General features: G+C 43.6%; 1 protein-coding gene across 2 annotated transcripts in view; it reads left to right on the top strand.

Annotated features, from left to right (window-relative positions):
* NGFR (nerve growth factor receptor) overlaps positions 1-27,007 on the top strand; it is a 79,595-nt gene that overhangs the window by 19,085 nt on the left and 33,503 nt on the right. For both annotated transcript variants that reach the window (XM_077252581.1, XM_077252582.1), the window contains exon 2: positions 12,908-13,043. In XM_077252581.1, coding sequence (XP_077108696.1) covers positions 12,908-13,043 — 136 coding nt within the window. The remainder of the gene's footprint in view (positions 1-12,907; positions 13,044-27,007) is intronic.

The raw sequence follows: 27,007 nt of genomic DNA, 5'->3' as shown, positions 1-27,007 counted from the left end.
TATCACCTCCCTATAGCTCCTCCTATTACTCCATATAACCTCCCCTATATATCCTCCTATTACTCCATATAACCCCTATATCTCCCCCTTTTACTCCATATAACCTCCCCTATATCTCCTCCTATTACTCCATATAACCCCTATATCTCCTCCTATTACTCCATATAACCCCCTATATCTCCTCCTATTACTCCATATAACCTCCCTATATCTCCCCCTATTACTCCATATAACCTCCCCTATATCTCCTCCTATTACTCCATATAACCTCCCTATATCTCCTCCTATTACTCCATATAACCTCCCTATAGCTCCTCCTATTACTCCATATAACCTCCCTATAGCTCCTCCTATTACTCCATATAACCTCCCTATATCTCCTCCTATTACTCCATATATCCTCCCTATATCTCCTCCTATTACCCCATATAACCTCCCTATATCTCCCCCTATTACTCCATATAACCTCCATATATCTCCTCCTATTACTCCATATAACCCCCCTATATCTCCTCCTATTACTCCATATAACCTCCCTATATCTCCTCCTATTACTCCATATAACCCCCTATATCTCCTCCTATTACTCCATATAACCTCCCTATATCTCCTCCTATTACTCCATATAACCTCCCTATAGCTCCTACTATTACTCCATATCACCTCCCTATATCTCCTCCTATTACTCCATATAACCTCCCCTATACCTCCTCCTATTGCTCCATATAACCTCCCTATATCTCCTCCTATTACTCCATATAACCTCCCTATATCTCCTCCTATTACTCCATATAACCTCCCTATATCTCCTCCTATTACTCCATATAACCTCCCTATATCTCCTCCTATTACTACATATAACCTCCCTATATCTCCTCCTATTACTCCATATATCCTCCCTATATCTCCTCCTATTACTCCATATAACCTCCCTATATCTCCTCCTATTACTCCATATAACCTCCCTATATCTCCTCCTATTACTCCATATAACCTCCCCTATATCTCCTCCTATTACTCCATATAACCTCCCTATATCTCCTCCTATTACTCCATATAACCTCCCTATATCTCCTCCTATTACTCCATATAACCTCCCTATATCTCCTCCTATTACTCCATATAACCTCCCCTATATCTCCTCATATTACTCCATATAACCTCCCCTATATCTCCTCCTATTACTCCATATAACCTCCTCTATATCTCCTCCTATTACTCCATATAGCCTCCCTATATTTCCTGCTATTACTCCATATAGCCTCCCCTTATATACTCCTATTACTTTATACACAGTATACAAGGGTTGTAGTTCCAGGCCGGTGTTGCTGAGTCATATGCTTGTGTTGCACATGTGGGATGTTGCATATGGCATATGTAATATAGCATAGCTGAAACCTAGTTTTCCCTCCTTTGGAAGTTTTTATACCACTTGTTCACGGATTGTGAGCCCTGTGATCTTTGCCGGTATATGAACTTTGATGTGGATCATGTCAGAGGGGGTGAGCTCGCAAGGGGGGACATATGCTTTTCATATATAGTATTAAGGCGGGATCGACCCCATACAGCCTAATTCAGAATTAGAACCTTATTTTTAGTTTTCTGCATCTCCAGATGTTTTGCAATCGATGTGAATATTAGCATACTGTTTTATTTCTCTCATCCCTTTAATATTGGGTACTTTGCAGACTGTTATACGTTTGAACTCAGAATTGATTCTAGAGTTGAAAATCCTTTATTCTCCCTCCTCAGAGGAGGATTAGTTACCTATATGGCATTTCCTAGAATTGAAGCTGCCCAGGCTCATCACTGAGGGGAGCACTAAACCTACCATATACTTAGCTTCATACTAAAGAGCTGATAATATTGGTCACACATATTTATATAAATGTTCCTATAGGTTCATTTAACCCGAGGTATGTGAAGTAAAGTAATGATCATAGGGGCAGACATTTTCTTTTTTATTTCCTATTAGTAAATTCTAAAGGAAAGGGAGAAGACAAGAGAGACTACAATCCGAGTCGTGTTCTGTGTTTGGGCTTAAAGTCTACTTTTTCACAAGGGCAAGGATGTAACTATATTGTGTGCAGGGGTTGCAGTAGGTCCCTGATCCTGGATCATAAGGGGGCCCAAAGGTTGCTCTGACCCATATAAAAAACAGCTCTTTAAAAGACCTGTGGTAGGTGGGATCTCTTTTGGAGATCTTGAATAGGGATCCATGAGCCTTAAGTTACTCTTCCACGAAAGGGTCCCTTGACAATCTTAGCAGAGGATGTCCTACTGCTTGGACCTTCTATGACCAGCTGTACTCTATAGAGGAACCTGCCAGAAAGTGTTACAATGTCCTTGCAATACCACCACAGGGAAAACATTTTCCAAATCTTCCAAAGATGTCTTCTGTGGCCACTTTCCAAATTGGCCATATAATATGAGTGTGTATCTGATAATAAGAGATGTCCAACCTCTTAGTAAAATGTACCTACAGTAGGGATGTCTTTAAAATAATAAAATCAAACCTATTCACCTGCTCTTACCTCCTAAAACCTAGGGCAGGTGTCTCATTCTTTCATCACCTGTCCGCTAATGACTGAGATTGGCTGCAGCGGTCAGCTGACTGGATGCTATGTTCCAATCCCAGGTCTCAGAGGTCAAGGCCTGCTCTTTTGGGGAGAATCATAGTGGTAAGAGCAGGTAAGTATGCCTAATTGTATTATTTCGTTTTAAAGTCTCTCATGTTTTCTTTGTAGCTTGTATTATGTAGGTAGATCTTATATTACGTGTGTTTATGAATGGACCACATGCCTAAATAAAGCATAAACATATTTTTCGACTATGCTAGTTGAATGTATTGATGGCCTTTATTGAAACAGTAAGTGGCTTGTCTAGATGTGTTAGAAAGACAGTGTCCAATTTGAGTTACAGACGTTTTGGTTGACCAATGGTAAGATCAACACATGGAACGTGGCAGCTCAATTACTCACAATCCATTCAATAAACATATGTAACTGCTGGACAAATAAGCGAACGTCTACATTCCTGCCCACCCATCATGAAAGGTTTTAATATGTGACACTGGGTGACTTTGACCTTAGTAAGATACATGTCAGGATTTATGAGACTTTATATTTTTAGATTGACGAACATTGGTGTAGACAATATAGGCCAAGATGCCTTGTACAAGAGATCGTGCATGATGCTTGGGCCAATTCTCTTCTATGCTACTGTTGGGGGTTACATGTAGCATTACCACCCATCCATGAGAAAGAGGTATAAACTCAACCTTGTCTGGCTTCTACGTAGTCATAGATGCTGCACATACCGCACTGACAGACACATATAGAAAAGGGCCTCTGTGCAAGAACTATATAGGGGCCATTTGCAGTCCAATAGCTCATGATAATGCACAATTCAAACTTCTTTGGAGGTGGAAATGGGCACCCTAACCTGGGCCCCTGCAAGCTGCACCTATCATATATCCACCACTGACATACCATGCATCTGTGTGACCAAATCAGCCACATCTATCGAGCAGCTGCTATGGATTGACTGCATCAGGTCAATATTCTCATGAACTTCAACTTTCTGTTGGACACTGTTAAAACATCTTTTTAATGGGTGTGTTCAAGGTAGCCACATCGACGTGACCTTCTGCCTTCTGAAACTAAACTTTCCTTTTTTTATACTTCTCGAAGAACATTTAATTTAGAGAAGCAAGATTTTTTTTAGGTCTGTCTAAAACGATGTTGGTGACCTTAGTATTTCTGTTGGTATATCGTTGACAACCATGAGATTCAATCTGGTAAACCGTACAGAAACACCAAGAAAGAAAAAGTATGCAAACATCCAGGTATTGATTGATATAAAGACAATAAGACATGACCTTGAAGCCGAGCTAGACATCACGGGTTTCGATTGAAATGATCTACAGATAAGTTCAGTACATGCTCATGATTTCTGGCATATATAGCTGGTTTATATAATCACTAAGCTCTTAGGGATAAGCATAGGCTTGTATGAAATGTGAATACGCAGGGCACAAAAGACTGTGGGTATCAGTAGTATCCATAAACCAAAGTCCATCTGTTGTCTCAGTTAAGCTCCAACACTTCCCTAAGTATATTAATATAATTTTAGCTTTTATGTGTTTCCCACAAGGCACATCTGGATGGCCCTTATTACATGTACTTCTTTTATTTGTTTATAGGCTGTTATTACAATGTTAGAAGTGTGTCTATTCTGCACATGAGATTGGAATGTCAAAATTTAAAGGAAGGCTTTAAAGAAATTCTAGTCTTTTTGCCTCTTTGAAAAAATCATGTCCTACTTTAGTATCTATGAATCAATGAATAAGCTAAAGGACCAAACACAACTAGTCTCTTAATATAGTTTATCTTCTCTTGCCCTGGAACCACTTACTCCAGAGTCAGAGTGGCCCACTAGTGCACCATAGGTTCTTCCGATGGGCTTGACACATTACAGGTGACTACAATAACAGATCTCTAGTTGACTCAAGGTCAAAGTGACTAGCTCTCTATCTATAAAGGTTTCCTAGACCAAACCCTCAAACTACAGAACCCAACAGATGCTTACAACTGCCTCCTCTGTATCTTCTCTACCCTTTGGCTTCAGGATCTGCACATATAAGGCCACATGACCTTTTCTGGTGCAGATGACACTACAACAGGTCCTGCACATACTTGTGCCTTCAGTCTTGCACGTTGGTCTTTTACAGTCCTGTTTACAGAGGCCAACCAAACAGTGATGAGGACAGAATGATCATTAATATAATTATTTTATCCAAATAGAGTATCATATATCATATGGCAGCACATCTCCTCTTTACACGGCGTGATGCCAGTCATGGTTTTATGCAGGCATAAACATCATCATACCTGGCGAAAAAACGATTTACTGATTTGTTGGGTGATTTATGGCCTATTTAGATGAGCTTCCTATAGATGCTTGCGCTTTGATTTGGCTCATCTAAATGGACTAAAACCGGTCACCTAGCTGGTTTACCCCTTCTCACAGCCATAACTACATTTTATATTTTAGGTGGAAATCGACTTTTTCTAAAATGTTCCAGAAACTAATAAAATATCCTCCCACAGAAACCACATAAAAAGTTATAACTAGGGGGTATAATGATTTTGTTTATTTGTGGAAGAGCTCGTTTTCCCAGTAAATTGAGTGCTAAGAATCTAAAACTAATGAAAAAGGCCTGGTGTTTCGGGGGGAATGTAAATATTGCATCAGTCTATGATCCCATCTTTAAACAGCTACGTTTGGAGAGACTGCGCTGATACGTGATACTTATAATTTATCATAACAAAAATACCACACGTAAGAATGAAATGAGCGTAGGGTCACTTATGAGGGGCAAAATACTGCGGGGAAATAGTAGGAACACCCAATAGCTCTATAGTCTTATGTAGTTGGGTGAATCCATAAGATGTTATGGGACTAGAGTATTTAAGGTGATTGACTTGGCCCCCAAATTCCTAAATGTGCTGAACAAACGAGCAAATCCATGGAGGTGCCACCTAGCAAATTACAAGACTTAAAGGATCTTTTGCTTGGATTTTGATGCCACATACCACAAGACAACTTCAGAGGCCTTGTACAGTCTATTCCTCGAATGGCAGGATGCTATTTTGTTGGCATGAGAACATACGCAAAATGAGTCTGGTTTTATTGTTATGGCTGATCATTGTATATTATCCTATGTTAAAAGATTCTTTTAAATATTAAATATTCTCCTTGTGGCTTTTGCAGTTGGAATTAAGCAGCTGTCATGAGCTCAAGTAGCAATCTGGGGGTAACAATGGGGCCACTAAGAACTATAAGCCTCAGCATTTGTCACTGCTGCTAACACTAGTCCTCTGCTGTTGGGGAGAATGCCAGGAGATAGCGCCAGGAACACAGGCAGGACATTATATAATATATTAGTATTAATAAATTTTAAAAAAAAATATATATATATATATATATATATATATATATATATATATATATTATATTATTATTATACTCCAAGGGAAACCTACTGAAACCCGAGAATTCAGATGAATCCTGTAAATCAGAGTCAAGCTGGTCCATCACGTCAGAACATCCTCAGATGACCAGACTGTGAAAAGATAACAGGGCTCAACACATCTCATTGGCGGATGTACTGACCCCCATTTCTATCTATCTATCTATCTATCTATCTATCTATCTATCTATCTATCTATCTATCTATCTATCTATCTATCCATCCATTATTCTGGCTAGAAGCCCCCCATTCTCTTTAGTTGTCAGCCAAACAATGGTTCAGCCTATTATTTGGTCGGCGGTTTTCTCGCCCAATGCTCCCACACACAGGAACGCTTTGCACTCCTCCTGTGTTCTCTACAATAATAATAATAATAATTTTATTTATATAGCGCCAACATATTCCGCAGCGCTTTACAAGAGAGACATCTCTGACAGCAGCTTATCTACCAGAGAACAAAAGGATTGAAGTCCAAAATCAAACATGCCATATCCTTATCTCCCCTAAAAATCATCAGTTGGGAAGAGTTTGGGGCCCCTGTGCACATTAGGCAGGTGGCTACACACAGGGATCTAGGCAGGTTTGACTGAACTGACATTAGGCAAATGGGTATGGGGCCTTATCTATCTCTTATCTATTTGTCCCTGAAACGTTGCACATCACTGGATATGGGTCAATAAAAGGAACTTCTTTTCATTTTACCTGAATTTCTGGAGGGCTGCCATCTTTGTTGGACTATTATGCGTTGCCACGGTCATGTCAGTGTTTTTTTTTTCATTTATCTATCTATCCATCCATCTATTACATATCTGTCTATCTATCTCATATCTATCTCATATCTATCTATCTTTCATATCTATCTACCTATCTGTGGCGCCCCAGGGTCCTGGTCGTCACAGTAGCATTGCTTTCCTCACGGGGAGAGTGATGTAACTCTTGGAGGCAAGGAAGGATAACTTTCACCAGGTAAACACAAGCATGCAACATGTTCACACTCCAGGCCACAAGGGGGAGCTTTTGATCCTATTCCTAGGTGACTCCCCTATATATATTGTGGTTTGGAGGAAAAGTGAGTTAGTTCCTGTCAGAGAGACAGAGGGGAAAGAAGCAGAGGGGCTGTGCAGCCACGAGAAAGTGCTGCAGCTCCTGGACAGAGATAATAATATATCTAACTATCTATCACATATCTCTCTATCTATCTGTCTATCAATCTATCTATCTATCTATCTATCATCTATCTATCTATCTATCTATCTATCTATCATCTTTCTCATATCTATTTATCACATATCTATCTATCTATATCATATCTATCACATATCTATCTATCTAAATAGAAAAGACAGATAGCGGCACAAACTTGAGCAGATTTTGGGTGCAATACTTCCTGAATAATGCGGTTGTCCAATGCAAAATATAAATGGGAAAAAAATCAGGCAGCACTCCAGTTCAACTATCTATCTATCTATCTATCTATCTATCTATCTCATATCTATCTATCTATCTGTCACATATCTATCTACAGGGGTTGGACAAAATAATGGAAACACCTAACGTTTTGGCATCATAATCTTCGAACATGTGATAAACATGCAAACCGTGACATATGGTAATGTTTTGTAGTTGATTATTTGTGTTATGTGATATGTGTATGTAAATTAACTGTTTGTTTTGCATAATTGTAAGAACATAGATGAGAACCTGATACCAATGGCAGACCTCTCGAATTTTCAAAGAGGCCAAATTGTTGGTGCTCGTATGGCAGGCGCTAACAGAAAGTGCCCTAAAGCTTGGCGTGTCAAGAGGTACTGTCTCCAAAGTAATGATTGTGTTTGAAAGAGAAGGAAAAACGTCCGCAGCAAAGCACAGGTCCGGCCGAAAGTCGAAGTTGACTGAGAGAGACCGTTGGACTCTAAAGCGAATTGTGAGAGAGGATCGCAAGACCACGGCTCAGAAAATCACTGCTGAGCTCAATGAACACCTACAGAACCCAGTTTCCACGAAAACTGTTCGTCGGGAGCTGCACAAATCTGGATTCCACGGAAGAGCTGCAATTAGAAAACTGCTGCTCTCAATGACAAATGTTTCCAAGCGTTTAGAGTGGTGTAGAAACCTCCAGAATTGGTCCCTCGAGCAGTGGAAACATGTGATATTCTCAGACGAATCATCGTTTACCCTATTTCGGCCGAGTGTACGTTTGGAGACAGCCGAAAGAAGCATTCTATCCAGACTGCCTTCTCCCAACCGTAAAACATGGCGGAGGTTCTGTGATGATCTGGGGTGCTATTTCGTGGAGATCCGCCGGGCCAATGATATCCCTTCATGGAAGAATTAACAGCTGAGATTATTTAGGCATTTTGGGCAACCGAGTGCACCCAATGGTTCAAGCACTGTTCCTGGAGGGGAACGCCATCTTTCAGGATGATAATGCACCAATTCATACAGCTAGAATCATTAAAGCATGGCACGAGGAACATTCTAATGAAGTTGAGCATCTCATCTGGCCCCCACAATCCCCAGACCTCAACATTATTGAGCATTTATGGTCGATTTTAGAGATTCAAGTTAGACGTCGATTTCCACCGCCATCGTCGCTCAAAGAACTGGAGGGTGTTTTAACTGCAGAATGGGCTACAATTCCTTTGGAAACAATTCACACCTTGTATGAATCCATACCTCGGAGAATTGAGGCTGTAATCGCCGCAAAAGGTGGACCTACACCATATTAAACTAACTTTTCTTATTTCCAGGTGTTTCCATTATTTTGTCCAACCCCTATATCTATCTATCTCATATATATCAATCTATCTATTATCTCTCTCTCTCATATCTATCTGTTATCTATCCCATATCTATATATGTATCTTCTATCTACAGTTGTGGCCAAAAGTATTGACACCCCTGCAATTCTGTCAGATAATATTCAGTTTCTTCCTGAAAATGATTGCAAACACAAATTTTTTGGTATTATTATCTTCATTTAATTTGTCTTAAATGAAAAAACACAAAAGGGAATGAAGCAAAAAGCAAAACATTGATCATTTCACACAAAACTCCAAAAATGGGCCAGACAAAAGTATTGGCACCCTCAGCCTAATACTTGGTTGTACAACCTTTAGCCAAAATAACTGCGACCAACCGCTTCCGGTAACCATCAATGAGTTTCTTACAATGCTCTGCTGGAATTTTAGACCATTCTTCTTTGGCAAACTGCTCCAGGTCCCTGATATTTGAAGCGTGCCTTCTCCAAACTGCCATTTTTAGATCTCTCCACAGGTGTTCTATGGGATTCAGGTCTGGACTCATTGCTGGCCACCTTAGAAGTCTCCAGTGCTATCTATCTATCTATCTATCTATCTATCTATCTATCTATCTATCTATCTATCTATCTATCTATCTATCTATCCCATATCTATCTATCTATCTATCTATCTCATATCTATCTATCTATCTATCTATCTATCTATCTATCTATCTATCTATCTATCTATCCATCTATCTATCCCCTTTTTGCTTTAGTAAGACATGAAATGTCCTGGTCCCCAATACTCCCAGCTACCATGTACCATTATAATGGTAGCAACAGCTCCACACCCCCATTTTGCCGTATTACCCGGATAAGTGGTAACCACAGGTGGTCAGTGACATATCTACCTGCACTAATGGCTCGGCCATCTGTGTGAGGATGTTATTAAGACATGGCCGGTTGGATGGGGGGAGGGGGAGGATATTGGAAACCGCTGCTCTATGAAGTAATTTGCGTATATTTATTACCATGCTGAGTGTGGGAAAAAAGAGCAGCTTGATTATTGGAAAGCTGTCCTGTGTCTCATGGCAAATTGGTCTGGTTTATTAGGAGCCTGGGTCATTAGAAGATGGCTCACTGACTGGAAAACACTCCTACTAATTGGAAGGACATCAGTCCAGTGCCTCCCGCTGTAATTCTATTAGTGATCCACAGTCATGTCACTTTACTGTCCATGTTGTTTATTGCTGCTGTTTTATATGAAAACCAATGTAGGTTTATTTTTATGTTGTGACTAGTAAAAATGATTGTACAGAATTTGGAAAAAAAAATGGCTAGTTTCTTACAGAAACAGTGACACAACTGTCCAATGATTTAGTAGCTCAGCTTGACTGAAACAAATCTGGCTGATGTGCAATACCACACACAACTTGTGGGCAGGTGAGGCGCTGTTTTGGGAAAAAAGCAGTCATGTTTCTGTAATACAAGACAGCGCTTTACATGATTGGGGATAAGCCGCACCACTTCACAGCGTATATTGCTGATCTGTTGATCAGTCGGGGTGCCGGGTGTGAGAACCCCACCAATTTCATGTCGATGACCTATCCTATGGATAGATCATCGATACATCAATATGTGAGTCCTGGACAACCCCTATATGGAACTGTTCAAACAGCAAATTTCTAATCAAAATGTTATAATTGGAATTGCCCCTTTTTAAATACAACCAAATGCCCAGAAGTAGGAGACAACGGCTCTGATCTCCTCTGCAAAAGAACCCCTGATGGGTCAGAGTTGAAAAGTGAGAAACTCAGTTTTGGCTTGCATGTTTCTTTCATTCTACACAGGCTTCAAAGTCTTTGAAGTCATGAAATTCCTAATTCTTTACCCAGCTGCAGAGCATTTCCCATTGGAGGGAGGTGATGACAAGTTGGGGGTACTGAACATCACCCCCTGTAATGCAGTTTCATGGAGGATTTTATGTGAACAAACATTTCCTTTAACGCTATCATTACGAGTTTATTCATTGTAAGCGACAGTTGGAAAATCTAAGACTCCTCCAAAGACCGACATTATGTGACTGCGCTACAGCTGCTGAAGGGCAAATACCGTTCTCCTAATCAGGGCCAGTTTCATGGAAAATGAGGTTATGGACATCAATCAAAGGAAGGGCCCCGCTTATCATCTCTATAGATAAATACTAGTGATGAGCGAATATACTCGTTACTCGAGATTTCCCAAGCACGCTCGGGTGTCCTCCGAGTATTTTTTAGTGCTCGGAGATTTCGTTTTTATTGCCGCAGCTGAATGATTTACATCTATTAGCCAGCTTGATTACATGTGGGGGTTCCCTAGCAACCAGGCAACCCCCACATGTACTTATGCTGGCTATCAGATGTAAATCATTCAGCTGCTGCGGTGAAAACTAAATCTCCGAGCACTAAAAAATACTCGGAGGACACCCGAGCGTGCTTGGGAAATCTCGAGTAACGAGTATATTCGCTCATCACTAATAAATACACAACATCAATAAATATTTGATAGCTAGATAGATAAAGAAAAAAGTGGCAAATGGATGATAATAATAATAACATACAGGAGAAAAAGAGGGTGCACCCCATAGGTTGAAAGATAGATATGGTAGAAATGATGCTGAAGTGTAATTAATATTTAGTGCAAAGACTTTTGTTGGTGATGACAGCTTCAAGTCGCCTCCTGTATGGAGAAACTAGTCGCATGTATTGCTCAGGTGTTATTTTGGCTCATTCTTCCACACAAACACTCTTCCAATGCTGACGGTCCTGTGGGCTCCTTTAAAGAACTCTGAGCTTTACTTCCTTCCATAAATTTTCTATTAGATTTAGGTCCGGTGATTGGCTGGGCCATTCTAGCAGCTTTATTTTCTTTCTCTGAAACTACAGTAACTGAGAGTTTTCTTGGCTGTGTGTTTGGGATCATTATCTTGCCGAAACGTGCGCCCTCATTTCATTTTCATCATCTAGCTAGATGGCAGCATATTTTTTTCAAGAATATGTGGGTACATTTGTCCTTTCATCCTTTCTTCAGTTGCCGTAGGCTGAAAAACAGCCCCACAGCATGATGTTCTCGCTTAAAAACTTCACTGTTGGTATGGTGCTTTTGGGGTGATATGCAGTGTCTTTTGGCCTCCACACATGGTGCGTATTATGGCATCCGAGTTAAATTTTGATCTCATCTTGCCAGTCTGTATTCTCCCAGGTTTGTTTAAATATTGTTGAGCAAACTGTAAATCTGCTTGAACATGTTTTTTGTTCAGCAATGGAGTCTTGCGTGGTGAGCATGCATACAGGCCATGGAGGTTAAGTGCAGTATTTATTATTTTCTTTAAAACAATTGTACCTGCTGATTCAAGGTCTTTCTGTAGCTCTCCAAAGGAGGTCCTTGGCCTCTTGGACAACTCATCTGATAATTCTTTTAACTCATATGTCTGATATTTTGAGGAGAGCACCTAGTTGTGGCCAGTTCATGGTGAAAACATGTCATTTCTACTTCTGTATGATGGCCCTAACAGTGCTCACTGTAACCTTCAGTAGTTTCAAAATTCAACTGTAACCAATGCCATCAGCATGTTTTACAACAGTAAGGTTGCAAAGGTCTTGAGATAACTCTCTGGTTTTACCCATCATTAAATGCTTCTTATATGGCACCTTGGTAATGAGACACCTTTTTATAGGCCATCAGTTGAACCAGCTGATATTTTTCACTAAATGGCAGGATTGTTTTCTAATTACTGATAGATTTCTGCTGGTGTCATGACTTTCCATGGCTTTTTGCACTTCTCTTTCTTCATGTATTCAATACGTTTTCTCTGTGTCATTTCTCATTATTACACATAGATTAATTTATTGACATCTATGGTTTGATATCTTTGCCTGTGTGGATTGGATGGAGTTGTTTATTTAATCCACTGTATATATGAGATAGATACTGTATGTGATAGATAGACAGATAGATAATGAGATAGATTGATAAGTAGTTACCGTAGATATAATGAGATAGGTATTATATACTGATATGACACACATAGAAAGAGAGATTGAGAAAAAATATATATTTGAAATTGATCAAGGTCTCATGTGTCTCCTTAGTTGTTGGTGGGTGCAGAAGACTGCCCAACGGGGCAATACACCAAGAGTGGAGAATGCTGTAAAGCCTGCGGATCCGGAGAAGGTGTCGCACAAGAATGTGGGGTGAACCAGACTGTCTGTGAACCCTGTCTTGACAGTAAGTGACCTTAGATCAATTGGACACATATTTATATATATATATATATGCATTATTCATGTACTGCAGCTCAGCATTCTCTTTACTTCTATGTCTTGTATAGAACGGCTCGGGTTTGTTTCACTTTCCACATCACTTTATGTGATATCCCTCCTGTCCTGATGAATTAAAGGGGTTAACTCGGCAGCTGCGCCCCAGACCTGATCAGTGCTGTGCCCCCCTTAGGGGGCCTCTCTTTATGTCCTTCAAATCAAAATCTGGATTCCATCTGCCATAATATAAACCTCATTACTTCAAAATCAATGGCACCCTGCCTTCTTCTTCTTGTGTCCTTGACTGTGACCTTGAGAAGAAGGAGATAATATTCACTGTAGCAGATGCAGAATTGTCTCTAATATTCCCTTAATGAGTGCAATGGGAGGACAGATTCAGGAAGGATCGAATTTGCTCATGCAAGGGCTGGGCAATGGTCTGATTATGGAGACATTTCAATTTTCAAGCAAATTTGATGATTTTAAATTACATTTTGAAATTTATTGGTGAATGAGATAGTGGCATATTACCTGCAGGTTTTCAGAATATTCTACATGCATTTTCATGATAGGATTAAAGTAAATGTTTAGCTTTTAACCCCATGCCATTTTTAGGCACAAAATTCTGTGCTGATTAATTTCTTATTATATCTTTATAGCACTTGGAGCTCCGTTTTTGTGAGACTGAGCTCCAAATCCACTGCATAGATATAGATAATAAACTCCCGGCTACCTGTAGTCACCACTAGAGGGAGCCTAGAAGCTCACTGTGTACTATGCATACTCCCTCTAGTGGTGGCTGCAGGAAACAAGTGCTTTATCATTCAATTCTAAATCTATCCATGAGGTTAGAAATGCTATATCGAAAAATTTGGGTATCAACTTCTAGTCTAAGTGATACAGCATAATAACTTGTAATTTCTGAAAATAATTATTTTGAACAGCGCTTTAAATGTTGATCTTTTTCAAGTATAAGTCTAGTATGTGAACCAAACTCTCTTCTTCAAAAAGGTGTACTTTTCCTTGTCTACACCTGACTATGCAGCTCAACATCGTATAGCTGAACTGCAATACCAGATGTGACCTATAGACAAGAGTGGCAGTGTTATTGCCAAAAAGAAGACCCTTTTTTATGACCTCATGGCTCACCCTAAAATAAAAGAAGACTGCCCCTTACAAATATAACCAACATAATCTGCTAGGACATCAAAAACCTATTGTAATTGTAACACTGTGTACTCCAGCAGCTCTTTAGCTAATAATCATAATAAGGGCTCATTCATACGTTCAATTTTTCCACATATGAGAAAAACTGACCAATTATTCTGATCACAGTTTGATCACAGTTTGATCAGAGTGTGGTCCGAGCAGCACTCATTTTTCTCGTGAGTTTGTCCGCCTTCTCTATTCTAACAGACTGTTAACCCCTTCACCCCCGGAGCTTTTTCCGTTTTTCCGTTTTCGTTTTTCGCTCCCCTCCTTCCCAGAGCCATAACTTTTTTATTTTTCCGTCAATTTGGCCATGTGAGGGCTTATTTTTTGCGGGACGAGTTGTACTTTTGAACGACATCATTGGTTTTAGCATGTCATGTACTAGAAAATGGGAAAAAAATTCCAAGTGCAGTGAAATTGCAAAAAAAGTGCAATCCCACACTTGTTTTTTGCTTGCCTATTTTGCTAGGTTCACTAAATGCTAAAACTGACCTGCCATTATGATTCTCCAGGTCAGTACGAGTTCATAGACACCTAACATGACTAGGTTATTTTTCACCTAAGTGGTGAAAAAAAATTCCAAACTTTGCAAAAAACAAAACAAAACAAAATTGCGCCATTTTCCGATACTCGTAGCGTCTCCATTTTTCGTGATCTGGGGTCAGGTGAGGGCTTATTTTTTGCGTGCCGAGCTGGCGTTTTTAATGATAGCATTTTGGTGTAGATACGTTCTTTTGATCGCCCGTTATTGCATTTTAATGCAATGTCGTGGCGACCAAAAAAAACGTAAATCTGGCGTTTCGAATTTTTTTCTCATTACGCCATTTAGCGATCAGGTTAATGCTTTTTTTTTATTGATAGATCGGGCGATTCTGAACGCGGCGATACCAAATATGTGTAGGTTGGGTTTTTTTTTTATTGATTTATTTTGATTGGGGCGAAAGGGGGGTGATTTAAACTTTTATATTTTTTTAATTTTTTTCACATTTTTAAAAACTTTTTTTTTTTACTTTTGCCATGCTTCTATAGCCTCCATGGGAGGCTAGAAGCAGGCACAGCCCGATCGGCTCTGCTACATAACAGCGATCATCAGATCGCTGTTATGTAGGAGAAATGCAGGTGTGCTGTGAGCGCCGACCACAGGGTGGCGCTCACAGCCACCGGCGATCAGTAACCATAGAGGTCTCAAGGACCTCTATGGTTACAATGGAGGAGCATCGCCGACCCCCGATCATGTGACGGGGGTCGGCGATGCGCTCATATCCGGCCGGATGCGGTAGTTAAATGCCGCTGTCTGCGTTTGACAGCGGCATTTAACTAGTTAATAGCGGCGGGTGATCGCGATTTCACCCGCCGCTATTGCGCGCACATGTCAGCTGTAAAAAACAGCTGACATGTCGCGACTTTGATGTGCGCTCACCGCCGGAGCGCACATCAAAGCGGGGGTCCCGACATGTGACGTACTATTCCGTCACATGTCGGGAAGGGGTTAAAATCAGACTGCACTCGGATGTCATCCAAGTGCTGTACAATTTTTTCACTGACCCATTGACTTGCATTAATGATCTTGATACGACCCTTAGATAAAAATCGGAAACGTCTTCGTGATTTTCCGTGCGAAAAATCACGGACATGTGAATGGCCTCATAGACCATCACAAGTACGGGTGCTATCCATGCACAGCATAGCACTATTATGGGAAAATCAGATGCTGAATGAGGCCATACTACGAGTAGTCAGCAATCCCAATTTCGGGAAGCTTTCACAATATACTGCAATGTTTCAATATTAAAGTGTATTGTAAAGGCTATGAATGGATACCTGGTTCCTATGGGGACCAATAAAAAAATGAAAAAAATATATATATATATATATATTGGAAATAAAAATTGAAATGGCAAAATCCCTGTTTTTTCGGTCACTTTGCTTCCCAAAGAAATGGAATAAAAAGATCAGAAAACCACAAATGGACATCAAACTGTGAATGGTAAAACGTATGGCACATACCTAAAAGAAACAAGCCCTTATACAATGCTATTAGCCAAAAAATGAAGCGAGTTACAGCTTGAGGAAGGAGATAAGGAAAAATGAAAAGTGAAGAGAGGTTCTATGGGTTCATAAACTTGGAGCTGGCCCTGAAAATTCAGCACAATTGAAGTAAATGGGGCAAAGATGCAATACTACATATAACCTGTGGACAGATGTGGCACTGTATTTGGAAGTCTTATACAGCTTCCTGCACATGCATTACATTGGCCATCAATCATGGTAATAATAACAGCCATAACAACATTAAGTGAAGGGAACATGTGACATTGAAGTTAGTTTTACACCTTCCTGACCGTCATAGTCCCTATTGTTCTGGGTATGGCCACCACCCCTGATTTTACCAGTTACGGCAAGAAGACGGAGAGCAGTAGGATAATCCCTCACCAGGAATGAGTCCAAGATCCGCGCTCTTCTGACTCACAAGCCAAGGAACTATTAAAGTGAAGAGTTTTAATGGGATAAGTTAACGAGGCAAATCACTCTAATACCAGTGAGACAAGTGGTATTAAACTATAAACACTAAATACACAGCCTCTCCCCGAGCACGGGCTGGGGAGCTCACATTTATGCTTCCAAACTCAAATGGGAATTCAGTCCTTATGAGGAATCACATCCAAACCTTAATTGAAAAGTAATGGAATATTGAGGTTTATTTAGTCATTACCACTACTGATAATTAGGAGATTTAGTCAGCAACTAAACACTTTTCAAAAGCTGAAGTAATAAGTAAGATGAAATCAGTAAGTACGTGGCATATCTGACCAATGAGACATGCCTAACTAGGTTTTCCTCCATCAGGCAAATGTTCAGTTCATTGCCCTACACTTTAGATAGACATTGGCTGAACAATGGTTCAGCTAATTGGTTGTCTATCAGTTATCTTGCCCAATTTGTCCATATATGAAATCACTCGCTCTGCCGACGTCTCCTGTATCCTCCATGAGAAAGCCACTGCTAGACTTCTGTCTTCATGGTGGCTTATTTCTGGGGCAACAAAAATATTGGCAGTCCAAAATCAGACATATCAGAGAATCGGGGCTCCCGTACACAGTAGCCTGTTGGCCTAACCAGTTGATATTGGCATGTTCAGTCAACATTATAAGCAGTATATGGGTGTGAGGGGGGCTTTACTTTCCAACTCTCCTGGAAAGTCTAGGGGGCTCCTAAAAACAGGAGCAGCGTCCTGGAATTCTGAAATAGTTGGGAAATCTTCTGTACCCTACTTAACCTCCCATAAATCAGCACTTGCCAAAGGTTTCCTATATGTAACCTGAAGATGGTGCATCATCAGACTCAGCATCCAAACACACATTAAGCGGGTGAGTAATGGGGCTTGGCGGTTAAATAGAAAACTTTCTGGCAGCCATCAATGAAGTTGGAAAGTATGCCCTTCCTTTGTATCTAAATGTGGCCAAGTCAAAGTGGACTTTTGGCCTTTTCAGGCCTCAACATGCTGATCATGTATCCATATCTTTAAACCCATGTCCATTTAAAACAGACCGTAGCAAGTTCATAGGTGTGATAGGTACCTGTTACAGACCCCCCCCCCAACAATCATACATCTATAATATAACGCTGGGAGCGTCACTCTGTCCGAAGCCTTTATAGACTGCGCAAGCGCAAGCGCCGGCGCAGTCTGGACCCCACAGAGCGACGCTCCCAGGAGATCGCGGTATGCGTAAGCGCTGAACGCACACCGCGATCTCCAACAGAGAAACAGGGACGAGCCAGGAGGCGGAGGGTGAGTATACTTACCTGTCCCGTTCCACCGACGCCATTCCGGGCCATGACTATCCCCCTGCTCCCGGAATCGGCGCCTGCGCAGTCCGCGCTTTCCGGCGCCATTTTCTTGAAGACACATTGCAGTGTGTCTTCAAGAAAATGGCGCCGGAAAGCGCGGACTGCGCAGGCGCCTTTTCCGGCACCAGGAGGACACAGAAAATCTATCCTCCTGGTGCCGGAAAAGGCGCCTGCGCGGTCCGCGCTTTCCGGCGCCATTTTCTTGAAGACACACTGCAATGTCTTCAAGAAAATGGCGCCGGAAAGCGCGGACTGCGCAGGCGCCGATTCCGGGAGCAGGGGGATAGTCATGGCCCGGAATGGCGTCGGTGGAACGGGACAGGTAAGTATACTCACCCTCCGCAAGTAACAAATTGCTGTGCCATGAGGCTGTGGCACTTCATGCCACAGCTATTTGTTACTTACGCCACTTACGTCCACAGCCACGCACAGCCGCCGCACCCAGCACAGCCGCCCACAGCCACGCACAGCCGCCGCACCCAGTACAGCCGCCGCACCCAGCACAGCTACGCACAGCCACCCACAGCCGCCTCACCCACCACAGCCACCGCACCCAGCACAGCCACGCACAGCCGCCGCACCCAGCACAGCCGCCTACAGCCACGCACAGCCGCTGCACCCAGCACAGCCACGCACAGCCGCCCACAGCCACGCACAGGCGCCTACAGCCACGCACAGCCGCCGCACCCAGCACATCCGCCGCCCCCAGCACAGCCACGCACAGCAGCCGCACCCAGCACAGCCGCCGCACCCAGCACAGCCATGCACAGCCGCCCACAGCCACGCACAGCCGCCGCACCCAGCACAGCCGCCGCACCCAGCACAGCCGCCACACCCAGCACAGCCGCCACACCCAGCACAGCCACGCACAGCCGCCGCACCCAGCACAGCCGCCGCACTCAGCACAGCCGTCCACAGCCGCCGCACCCAGCACAGCCACGCACAGCCGCCCACAGCCACGCACAGCCGCCCACAGCCGCCGCACCCAGTACAGCCGCCGCACCCAGCACAGCCACCCACAGCCGCCGCACCCACCACAGCCACCGCAACCAGCACAGCCACGCACAGCCGCCGCACCCAGCACAGCCGCCGCACCGAGCACAGCCGCCGCACCCAGCACAGCCACGCACAGCCGCCCACAGCCACACACAGCCGCCGCACCCAGCACAGCCACCGCACCCAGCACAGCCGTCCACAGCCGCCGCACCCAGCACAGCCACGCACAGCCGCCTACAGCCACACACAGCCGCCTACAGCCACGCACAGCCGCCGCACCCAGCACAGCCGCCGCACCTAGCACAGCCGTCCACAGCCGCCGCACCCAGCACAGCCACCCACAGCCGCCCGCACCCAGCACAGCCACGTACAGCCGCGCCACATACAGCCGCCCGCACTCAGCACAGCCGCCGCACTCAACACAGCCGCCCACAGCCACGCACAGCCGCCCACAGCCACGCACAGCCGCCTACAGCCACGCACAGCCGCTGCACCCAGCACAGCCGCCGCACCCAGCACAGCCGCTGCACCCAGCACAGCCACGCACAGCCGCCGCACCCAGCACAGCCACCGCACCCAGCACAGCCGTCCACAGCCGCCGCACCCAGCACAGCCACGCACAGCCGCCCACAGCCACGCACAGCCGCCTAGAGCCACGCACAGCCACTGCCCCCCACAGCCACCCACAGCCGCCGCACCCAGCACAGCCGCCGCACCCAGCACAGCCACGCACAGCCGCCGCACCCAGCACAGCCGCCGCACCCAGCACAGCCGCCCACAGCCGCCGCCCACAGCCACACACAGCCGCTGCACCCAGCACAGCCACTGCACCCAGCAGCTCCACGCACAGCCGCCCGCACTCAGCACAGCCGCCCGCACTCAGCACAGCCGCCCGCACTCAGCACACCCGCACTCCGCACAGCCGCCCGCACTCCGCACAGCCGCCCGCACTCCGCACAGCCGCCCGCACTCCGCACAGCCGCCCGCACTCCGCACAGCCGCCCGCACTCAGCACAGCCGCCCGCACTCAGCACAGCCGCCCGCACTCAGCACAGCCGCCCGCACTCCGCACAGCCGCCCGCACTCCGCACAGCCGCCCGCACTCCGCACAGCCGCCCGCACTCCGCACAGCCGCCCGCAATGATGGGGGAGCAGGATGGAGCAGCACGTGATAGGATGGGGGCGCAGGATGGGAGCACATGACAGGATGGGGATGCAGGATGGAGCAGCACATGACACGGTGGAGCAGCACATGACAGGATGGGGCGCAGGATGGAGCAGCACATGACACGGTGGAGCAGCACATGACAGGATGGGGATGCAGGATGGAGCAGCACATGACACGGTGGAGCAGCACATGACAGGATGGGGGCGCAGGATGGAGCAGCACATGACAGGATGGGAGAGCAAGATGGGAGCAGCACATACCAGGATGGAGACCATATACCAATATAAATGCTCGCCACCCGGGCGTAGAACGGGTTCAATAGCTAGTCATTTATAATCAAACTTGCTAACTCTCCAGTTTCATCAAGGAGAAGAAGTAAAGACCTTGCCGAAGCTTCCAAAAACGATGCGTGTGCAGCGCCCCAGAGTCCTGGTTGCTGCAGTAGTATTGTTCCTCCACCAGGGGGAGTGATATTACGTCTGGAGGCAATAAAGGAGATCTCCTGTCCAGGTATCACAACGACACACCACACACTTCACACTCCAGTACACCAGGGGGAGCAAAGGTTCTATCTATTAGGCCACTCCTCACAGATAGGTAAAACTGGTGGGTTGGTTAGGAAGTTAGGCAGAAGCTGACTGGGCTTCGCACAGTCAGTTCCCGACGGAGTTTGGCAGAAGCTGGCTGGAGTGGGTTCCATCCAGATCTAGACTGCCGTCTGTGGAAGACGAGGGTCCATGGAGCTGCGCCTGCCCCACGTGCGGCAGCATCCAAAGAGAGAGACATTGAAAGGAAGCGTGTTGTAGTGAGTGAGAAAGGCATAGCAACAAGTGAATACCAGAGAGGATAGTGACCGAAGAGAAGCGACATCCTTCTGGTGCGCGTTCCGGTAGCCAGAACACCGAGGGAGTAAAGTGCTCTACGCCATTGCTTCAGAGACTGGCAGGACAGTTAATTCCAAGTTGGCTGCCCGACCTTAATACCTAAGAAGACAGGTGGCAACTTGTGGGGGTTGGGGCGTCTCTAGGGTCCCTATAAACAAGCCTCAGGCCATCAGTCATACGGGTTTTGTTCTATCCGACCACGGGGAACAGAGAGAGAAGAGTAATAACAGTGAGGACCTCATTAGAGCTTAAGCAAGTGAGGACCTACTGTGTTGCTGTGCCCATAGGAAGGCTATTGCATTCCACCTGGATAAGGAGACTCTGTATTTGCCTTCAGACCAACCGGACTCTGCCTACCCCGTGATCCGGGGCCCTAGTCTGTGGACACTGAAGCCTTCAGTAAAAGGTAAAGAGACTGCAGCCTTGTATCCTCGTTATTCACTGCGCCTCACATCATCCACCATCACCACCTACACTCTGGGAAACCCTGGGGAAACACTTCACGTGTGGGAAGGTATTCCATCTAGCTGCCATAACATCACCCCAGCAGACTCCTAAGCAGCGTCGGTCACCCTGACTTAATACCACAGGTGGCGTCACGAACACTATCCCTTTAAAGACTATTCCTTTTACTGGACACCCCTAAGGGCCACGGACCGGGTCAGCCACCGTGACATCCCCCATAGAAAACGGAAGGACCCGGTGCTGGGTACCCCACGGCCCTACTGGGGGCGATCCATGTAAAGTGTTCCATAAAATTTCCTGAGCATGGCATCAGGATGCTCCAACATTAGAAAGAGCCCTAATATCCAGGTGCACATTTAAGGGGTAGGAAGCAGTATGTGAATGTGGTCCTAAATATAGGATTTGGCTGTAATATTAATTTCTGTGCCATGCGAAGTGTTCTAGAATCTCTGCAGGACCTCTAGGAAAGGTTTATAACACACTCTATAGGGGGGCACTTTGTCTCTCCCCCCTATAGTTACCCACAGCAGATGACCAATAGTAGCAGTTCACAGTCCCATAACTCCCAGCATTTTAGCTGCAATTTACATTGTTTATTATAGATTGGGTTTTACGAGAATTCTACAGATTTGTGAGGATTTGTCAAAGGCCAAAGCTGCATAAATCTAGAATTACTGATGACATGTTTGAAGTAGAGACTGCCCTAAGGTATGCGAGCTCCAAACACCGGTGACGTTTGTAATAGAAAACACCTGCTGACTGGGCGCCGAGCTGTCATGTTTAGATCAACGTCTGCCGGACGTATAGAGATATGACATGAAGCTCCTGAGCCTCAATGCAAAATCTGTAGTAGGGCTCCTACCATATGTCATGGTGGCAAGTCATCCAAAACTGCATGTAGTCTTTTTACACTTTTATTGATGCATTTTTCAGCTGCAACTCAACCAGAGATGACAAAACATGGCTGCTTTCTACAAAAAAACAGTGCCACATCTGTCAATGGGTTGTGTCTGGTATTGCAGCTAAGTTCCCACAATGAGTTTCTGGTTATTTTTTTATACTAAATATTTTTGTTTTACAAAGATTGCAGTGCCCTACAGTTCTAGTGAAGTGGATGGGATTTGTAGAAATCTCATGCCCACTGAGCTTTTTTTTACTCAGCGTAAACTGACATGCGCTGCAAGTTTCAAATCCGTAACATGACAATTTTTTGCGGTAAATATGCATTTTATGTGCAGATTTTGGCCATAGACTTGCATCAGATGAGGAAAATCTGCTGGTAGAAAGCACACGCGTGTTTCCATAGCAGAAACACACTAAAAACAAATGTAATCCGCACAATAAAGTTTTATCATAGCCAAATACCAGGAAGTCTCGAAAACATGACAACAAAAACAAACCAAAACTGTAGTGTCAAAAATGCAATAAAAAAATCAAAAGCACAATGAAAAAACACATGTAAGCTAATGCCTCCACACTTCTACAACACAGTATGATGCCCCCATACATCCAAATGCACAGTATGATGCCCCCAGAGTACATTTTCTCACCCCCACACAGATTGCTGCCCCTACACAAGCGTCACACTGGCCTCTCACATCCTTGCTCCTGTGTTACTTGTCTCAGCTGGCAGTCTAGATAGCGCCTGGAGGTCCTGCAAGGATCTTCAAGTCACATGAGAATGTCACAAGTCTTGAAGGTCCCTTCTGTGACAGCAAGAAAGTTTCCCAAATTTGAGACTGTCCCACTGGATCAGGGACAGTTGGGAGGTATGGATATGGTCATTAAAGGTCAGCATGCTGGCTCAGTGGTTAGCACTGTTGCTTTGCAGCTCTGCGGTCCTGGGTTCAAATCCCACCAAGGACAACATCTGCAAGGGGTTTGTATTTCCTCTCCGTGTTTGTATGGGTTTCCTCCAGATATTCCGGTTTCCTCCCACACTCCAAAGACATTCTGATAGGGAATTTAAATTGTGAGCCCTGATGGGGACAATGATGATAAGTGATGATAATGTTGATAAAGCGTTACGGAATATGATGGCAATATAAAGCAAAGCATAATAAATAAATAACTGCAATACCAGGCACAGCCTATGGAAAAGAGTTGTTCTGTTTCTAGAGAAAAAAAGGTAGAAACATATGTTGACACTGTCCAGTCAGTGCTGACAGCGTCAGAGTATGTTGTCAATTTATTCAAATAACTACAGGAGGACGTATAGAGGATCGGCGTAATGTAAAATTCTGAAAAAAACAAGCTTCAACATTTTTATTTCATACCAATACAAATGTATTTACTAAAGCAGACATCTCAGTAGAGCTGACAGGTTCTCTTTAAAATTACATGCAATCCTTTTATTATTACATGATGTAAAACAGTGGTCCCATCTTAATTAAATTATTTAATCTCATCTCTTGATTTAATTACTTAATTTCATCTTCTGGTATGCTGAGCGGGCAAATTCACTCTCTCATCCGAAAACAAGACATGCCACGGCTTACAGGCGCCAATCCCTCTACTGCAAGACATGTCATAAGGAATTTAGAATATGGTTAATAAGTCTCATTGGGTTTTCCTCATTTTACTGCCAGACATCTTCCAAGGCTCTGCTTCCATCTGGGTGAAGCATACCTAAAATGTATCCATAGGATCCAATTTAACCGACAGAGGCTGAATCATCCTGAAGTATCCTTTGGGCGTATTCCTTTGGTGTTTTATGATTTTCTCTCCCTATCTCTATGGCTAAGCTGTGAGCTGTGATGTCCATTTACTATCCAGATTCTCCACAAAATGGCAGCTACATTCCATGCCTTTGCTTTTATACAAACCATGCTAGTCCCTCCTGATTTATTTAAGGAAATCGAACAACAATCTGACAGGTTTGACTGAAATAGGTTTATCAGAACATTCCAGATCCAACAAACACTGCTTCTGCAAATCTCATTCCTTATTACAACCCTTTATCAGGCAGGGTACATCAGGTATTTCTCAAGTTACCAGGTCGGAACCCCTTGGGGATCCACATTTGCATTTTCTACACCAGGAACCTTATGACACCTTGACATACATGCACTGACAAGCAAAAGGGTAATAATGTTTTGAACTTTTGACTTTCATGCTCCATATCTCACCATCCACTAATGACTACCATCATTTTATAGACAATTATCTTGGCTATCTCATACATAAAATTGCTTTGCAACTATTTAGCATATGACTAGTTATGCAGATTCTTGTCATGTCACTGCACTGTTACTGTTTTGCTCCTGGTGGTGGAAAAATCTTTTTCTTCCTGTATACTACAAAATATAACCTGTTCTCACATTCCCTAATAGCTTAAGGTGTTTTTAGGTTGACTCCCAAGCTAAAGGTCACTGGTTAGAACTAAGGAGCAGTCATGAAGAAGATTTGACAAGAAAAGAGAAACAGCATCATTCACCTCATTAATAGTGGTCTCTCAGCCAAGAAAATGGCCATACTGCATCATGTGAGTGCCATGACAGTTGGAAGAATATGAAATGAAGTCTGTCCATCTATTCCAAAGTCAAGTGATGGACGTCCAGGCAAAAAATCGGAGTAAATAAGTCAGCTCATCACAAGGTCTATCAGTTCTGGAGTGACAAACACGGCAGTGGTGGTGGCTCGTATGCTTCATAATAGTGAGATAACAGACGTCCAAGCAAGCACCATGTGTTGCACATTACACAAGTCTGGAATGGTGGCTCGAAAAAAGGTGAAGAAGCCTCGACTTCAATATTGTCATTAGAAGCGTTGGCTCGAGTTTGCAAAAAAGAAAGAAAAGTGGACAGTAGAAGATTGGATACGGGTGATTTGGAGCGATGAGACGAAAGTCTTTAGACTAGGCCCAGATGGGTGCAAATTTGTCTGAAAGAAGCAAGGGAAAAAGAGAAATTGAAGGAAACATCAAGTCGGCGGAGGAAGCCTGATGATATTGCTGTTGCTTCACAGCCAAAGGTGTTGGATACTTGACCAGGATTAATGGTGGTCTCAATGCTGAGCTATATGTGAGCATCCTACAAGACAAATTATTTCATACACTCGAGTATTATGGGTATGAAAAGGATGACATAGTGTTCCAGCCAGACAACAGCCTGAAGAATATGTCGACATTGGCGAAGAAATGGTTCAATGACAATGAAGTAGAGGTGCTGGACTGGGCCAACAGTCTCCAGACTTCAATCCAATCAAACGCTTGTGAGTAGAGTTGAAGAAAAAACTGTATACGTGCCCAAGTGAGTCGACCAGTATACACCACCTTTGGGAACAAGTAGAGGAGAGGAGAAGAGACCTGGGATCAGATTTTGGTCAAGACATGTTTGAATGTGATTGAGATCATGCCCAGAAGGAGTCAGGCAGTGTTGAAAGCCAAAAGGTGGATTTGCAAAATGGTAACAAAATATTAAAAATTAAAATTTAGATGTTTAGGAGCAAAACAGTAACAATGCAGTGACATGACAAGAATCTGCATAACTAATCATGTCTACGAAATGATAGTACTCTCACATTCGAAGTAGTAGTGGATGATAAGGTATAGAGCCTGAAAGTCAAAAGTTCAAAGCATTGTTACCATTTTGCTCGATGAACGGTGTCCCACTCAAAACGTTGCTTATAAAAAATATGATTTACGCAAGGGATGTTGAAACAAAGCCTTATTTGAGGCAAACCTGTAACAAAGAAAAGTGCTGTTCAATTTCTCTATATATTTGGATACTCCCAAGAGCAGGGATCAGATTCCCTTGATTAAGCATCCATACCTTACAAGCTTCATTTAATTGTACAGTCATGCTTCCTGGATTTATACTACAGGTTGTAAGTCTCTTGTAATTGACTGTGCTATACCATGTGATGTGAAAGATGGAAAGTATTTGGGAAAATCCCAAGGCTACATGATCCTTCTCAAACTGATGGAATCTTCTGCAATGTGTAAAATAACAGGGGCCATTTTTGGCAATTTACGTGAGGCAAATTAAAAATTCTTCAAATTGCCTGAATTCACAGAATTCTTAAAAATGAAACACAAATTTGATTTGTGTCAATTGGATTGATTTTACATTTTAGAGGGGACTTGTACAGACAATAAGAGACATCACAACATAACAATAATCACATAAATCCACAGATACGAAGATGAATGAGGGCCCTGCTCGCAAGATTACAATCTATGAGGAAATAGAGGAAAGAGACAGTATAAATATCAACACTGAGACCTTTAGGAGACTTAGGCCGACTTTTATAGTCGCCACTTACATTGAGAGATTTCCTCAACATAATATGAACGTGAAGAAAAAATGAACAGACCACAATTGAACAAGGAGTCAAATGCTTAAAAATTTGTCTAAA

This window comes from Ranitomeya variabilis, chromosome 4 (genome assembly GCF_051348905.1).
Source record: "Ranitomeya variabilis isolate aRanVar5 chromosome 4, aRanVar5.hap1, whole genome shotgun sequence".
Classification (NCBI taxonomy): Eukaryota; Metazoa; Chordata; class Amphibia; order Anura; family Dendrobatidae; genus Ranitomeya; species Ranitomeya variabilis.
This window is presented reverse-complemented; position numbering and strand designations above follow the sequence as displayed.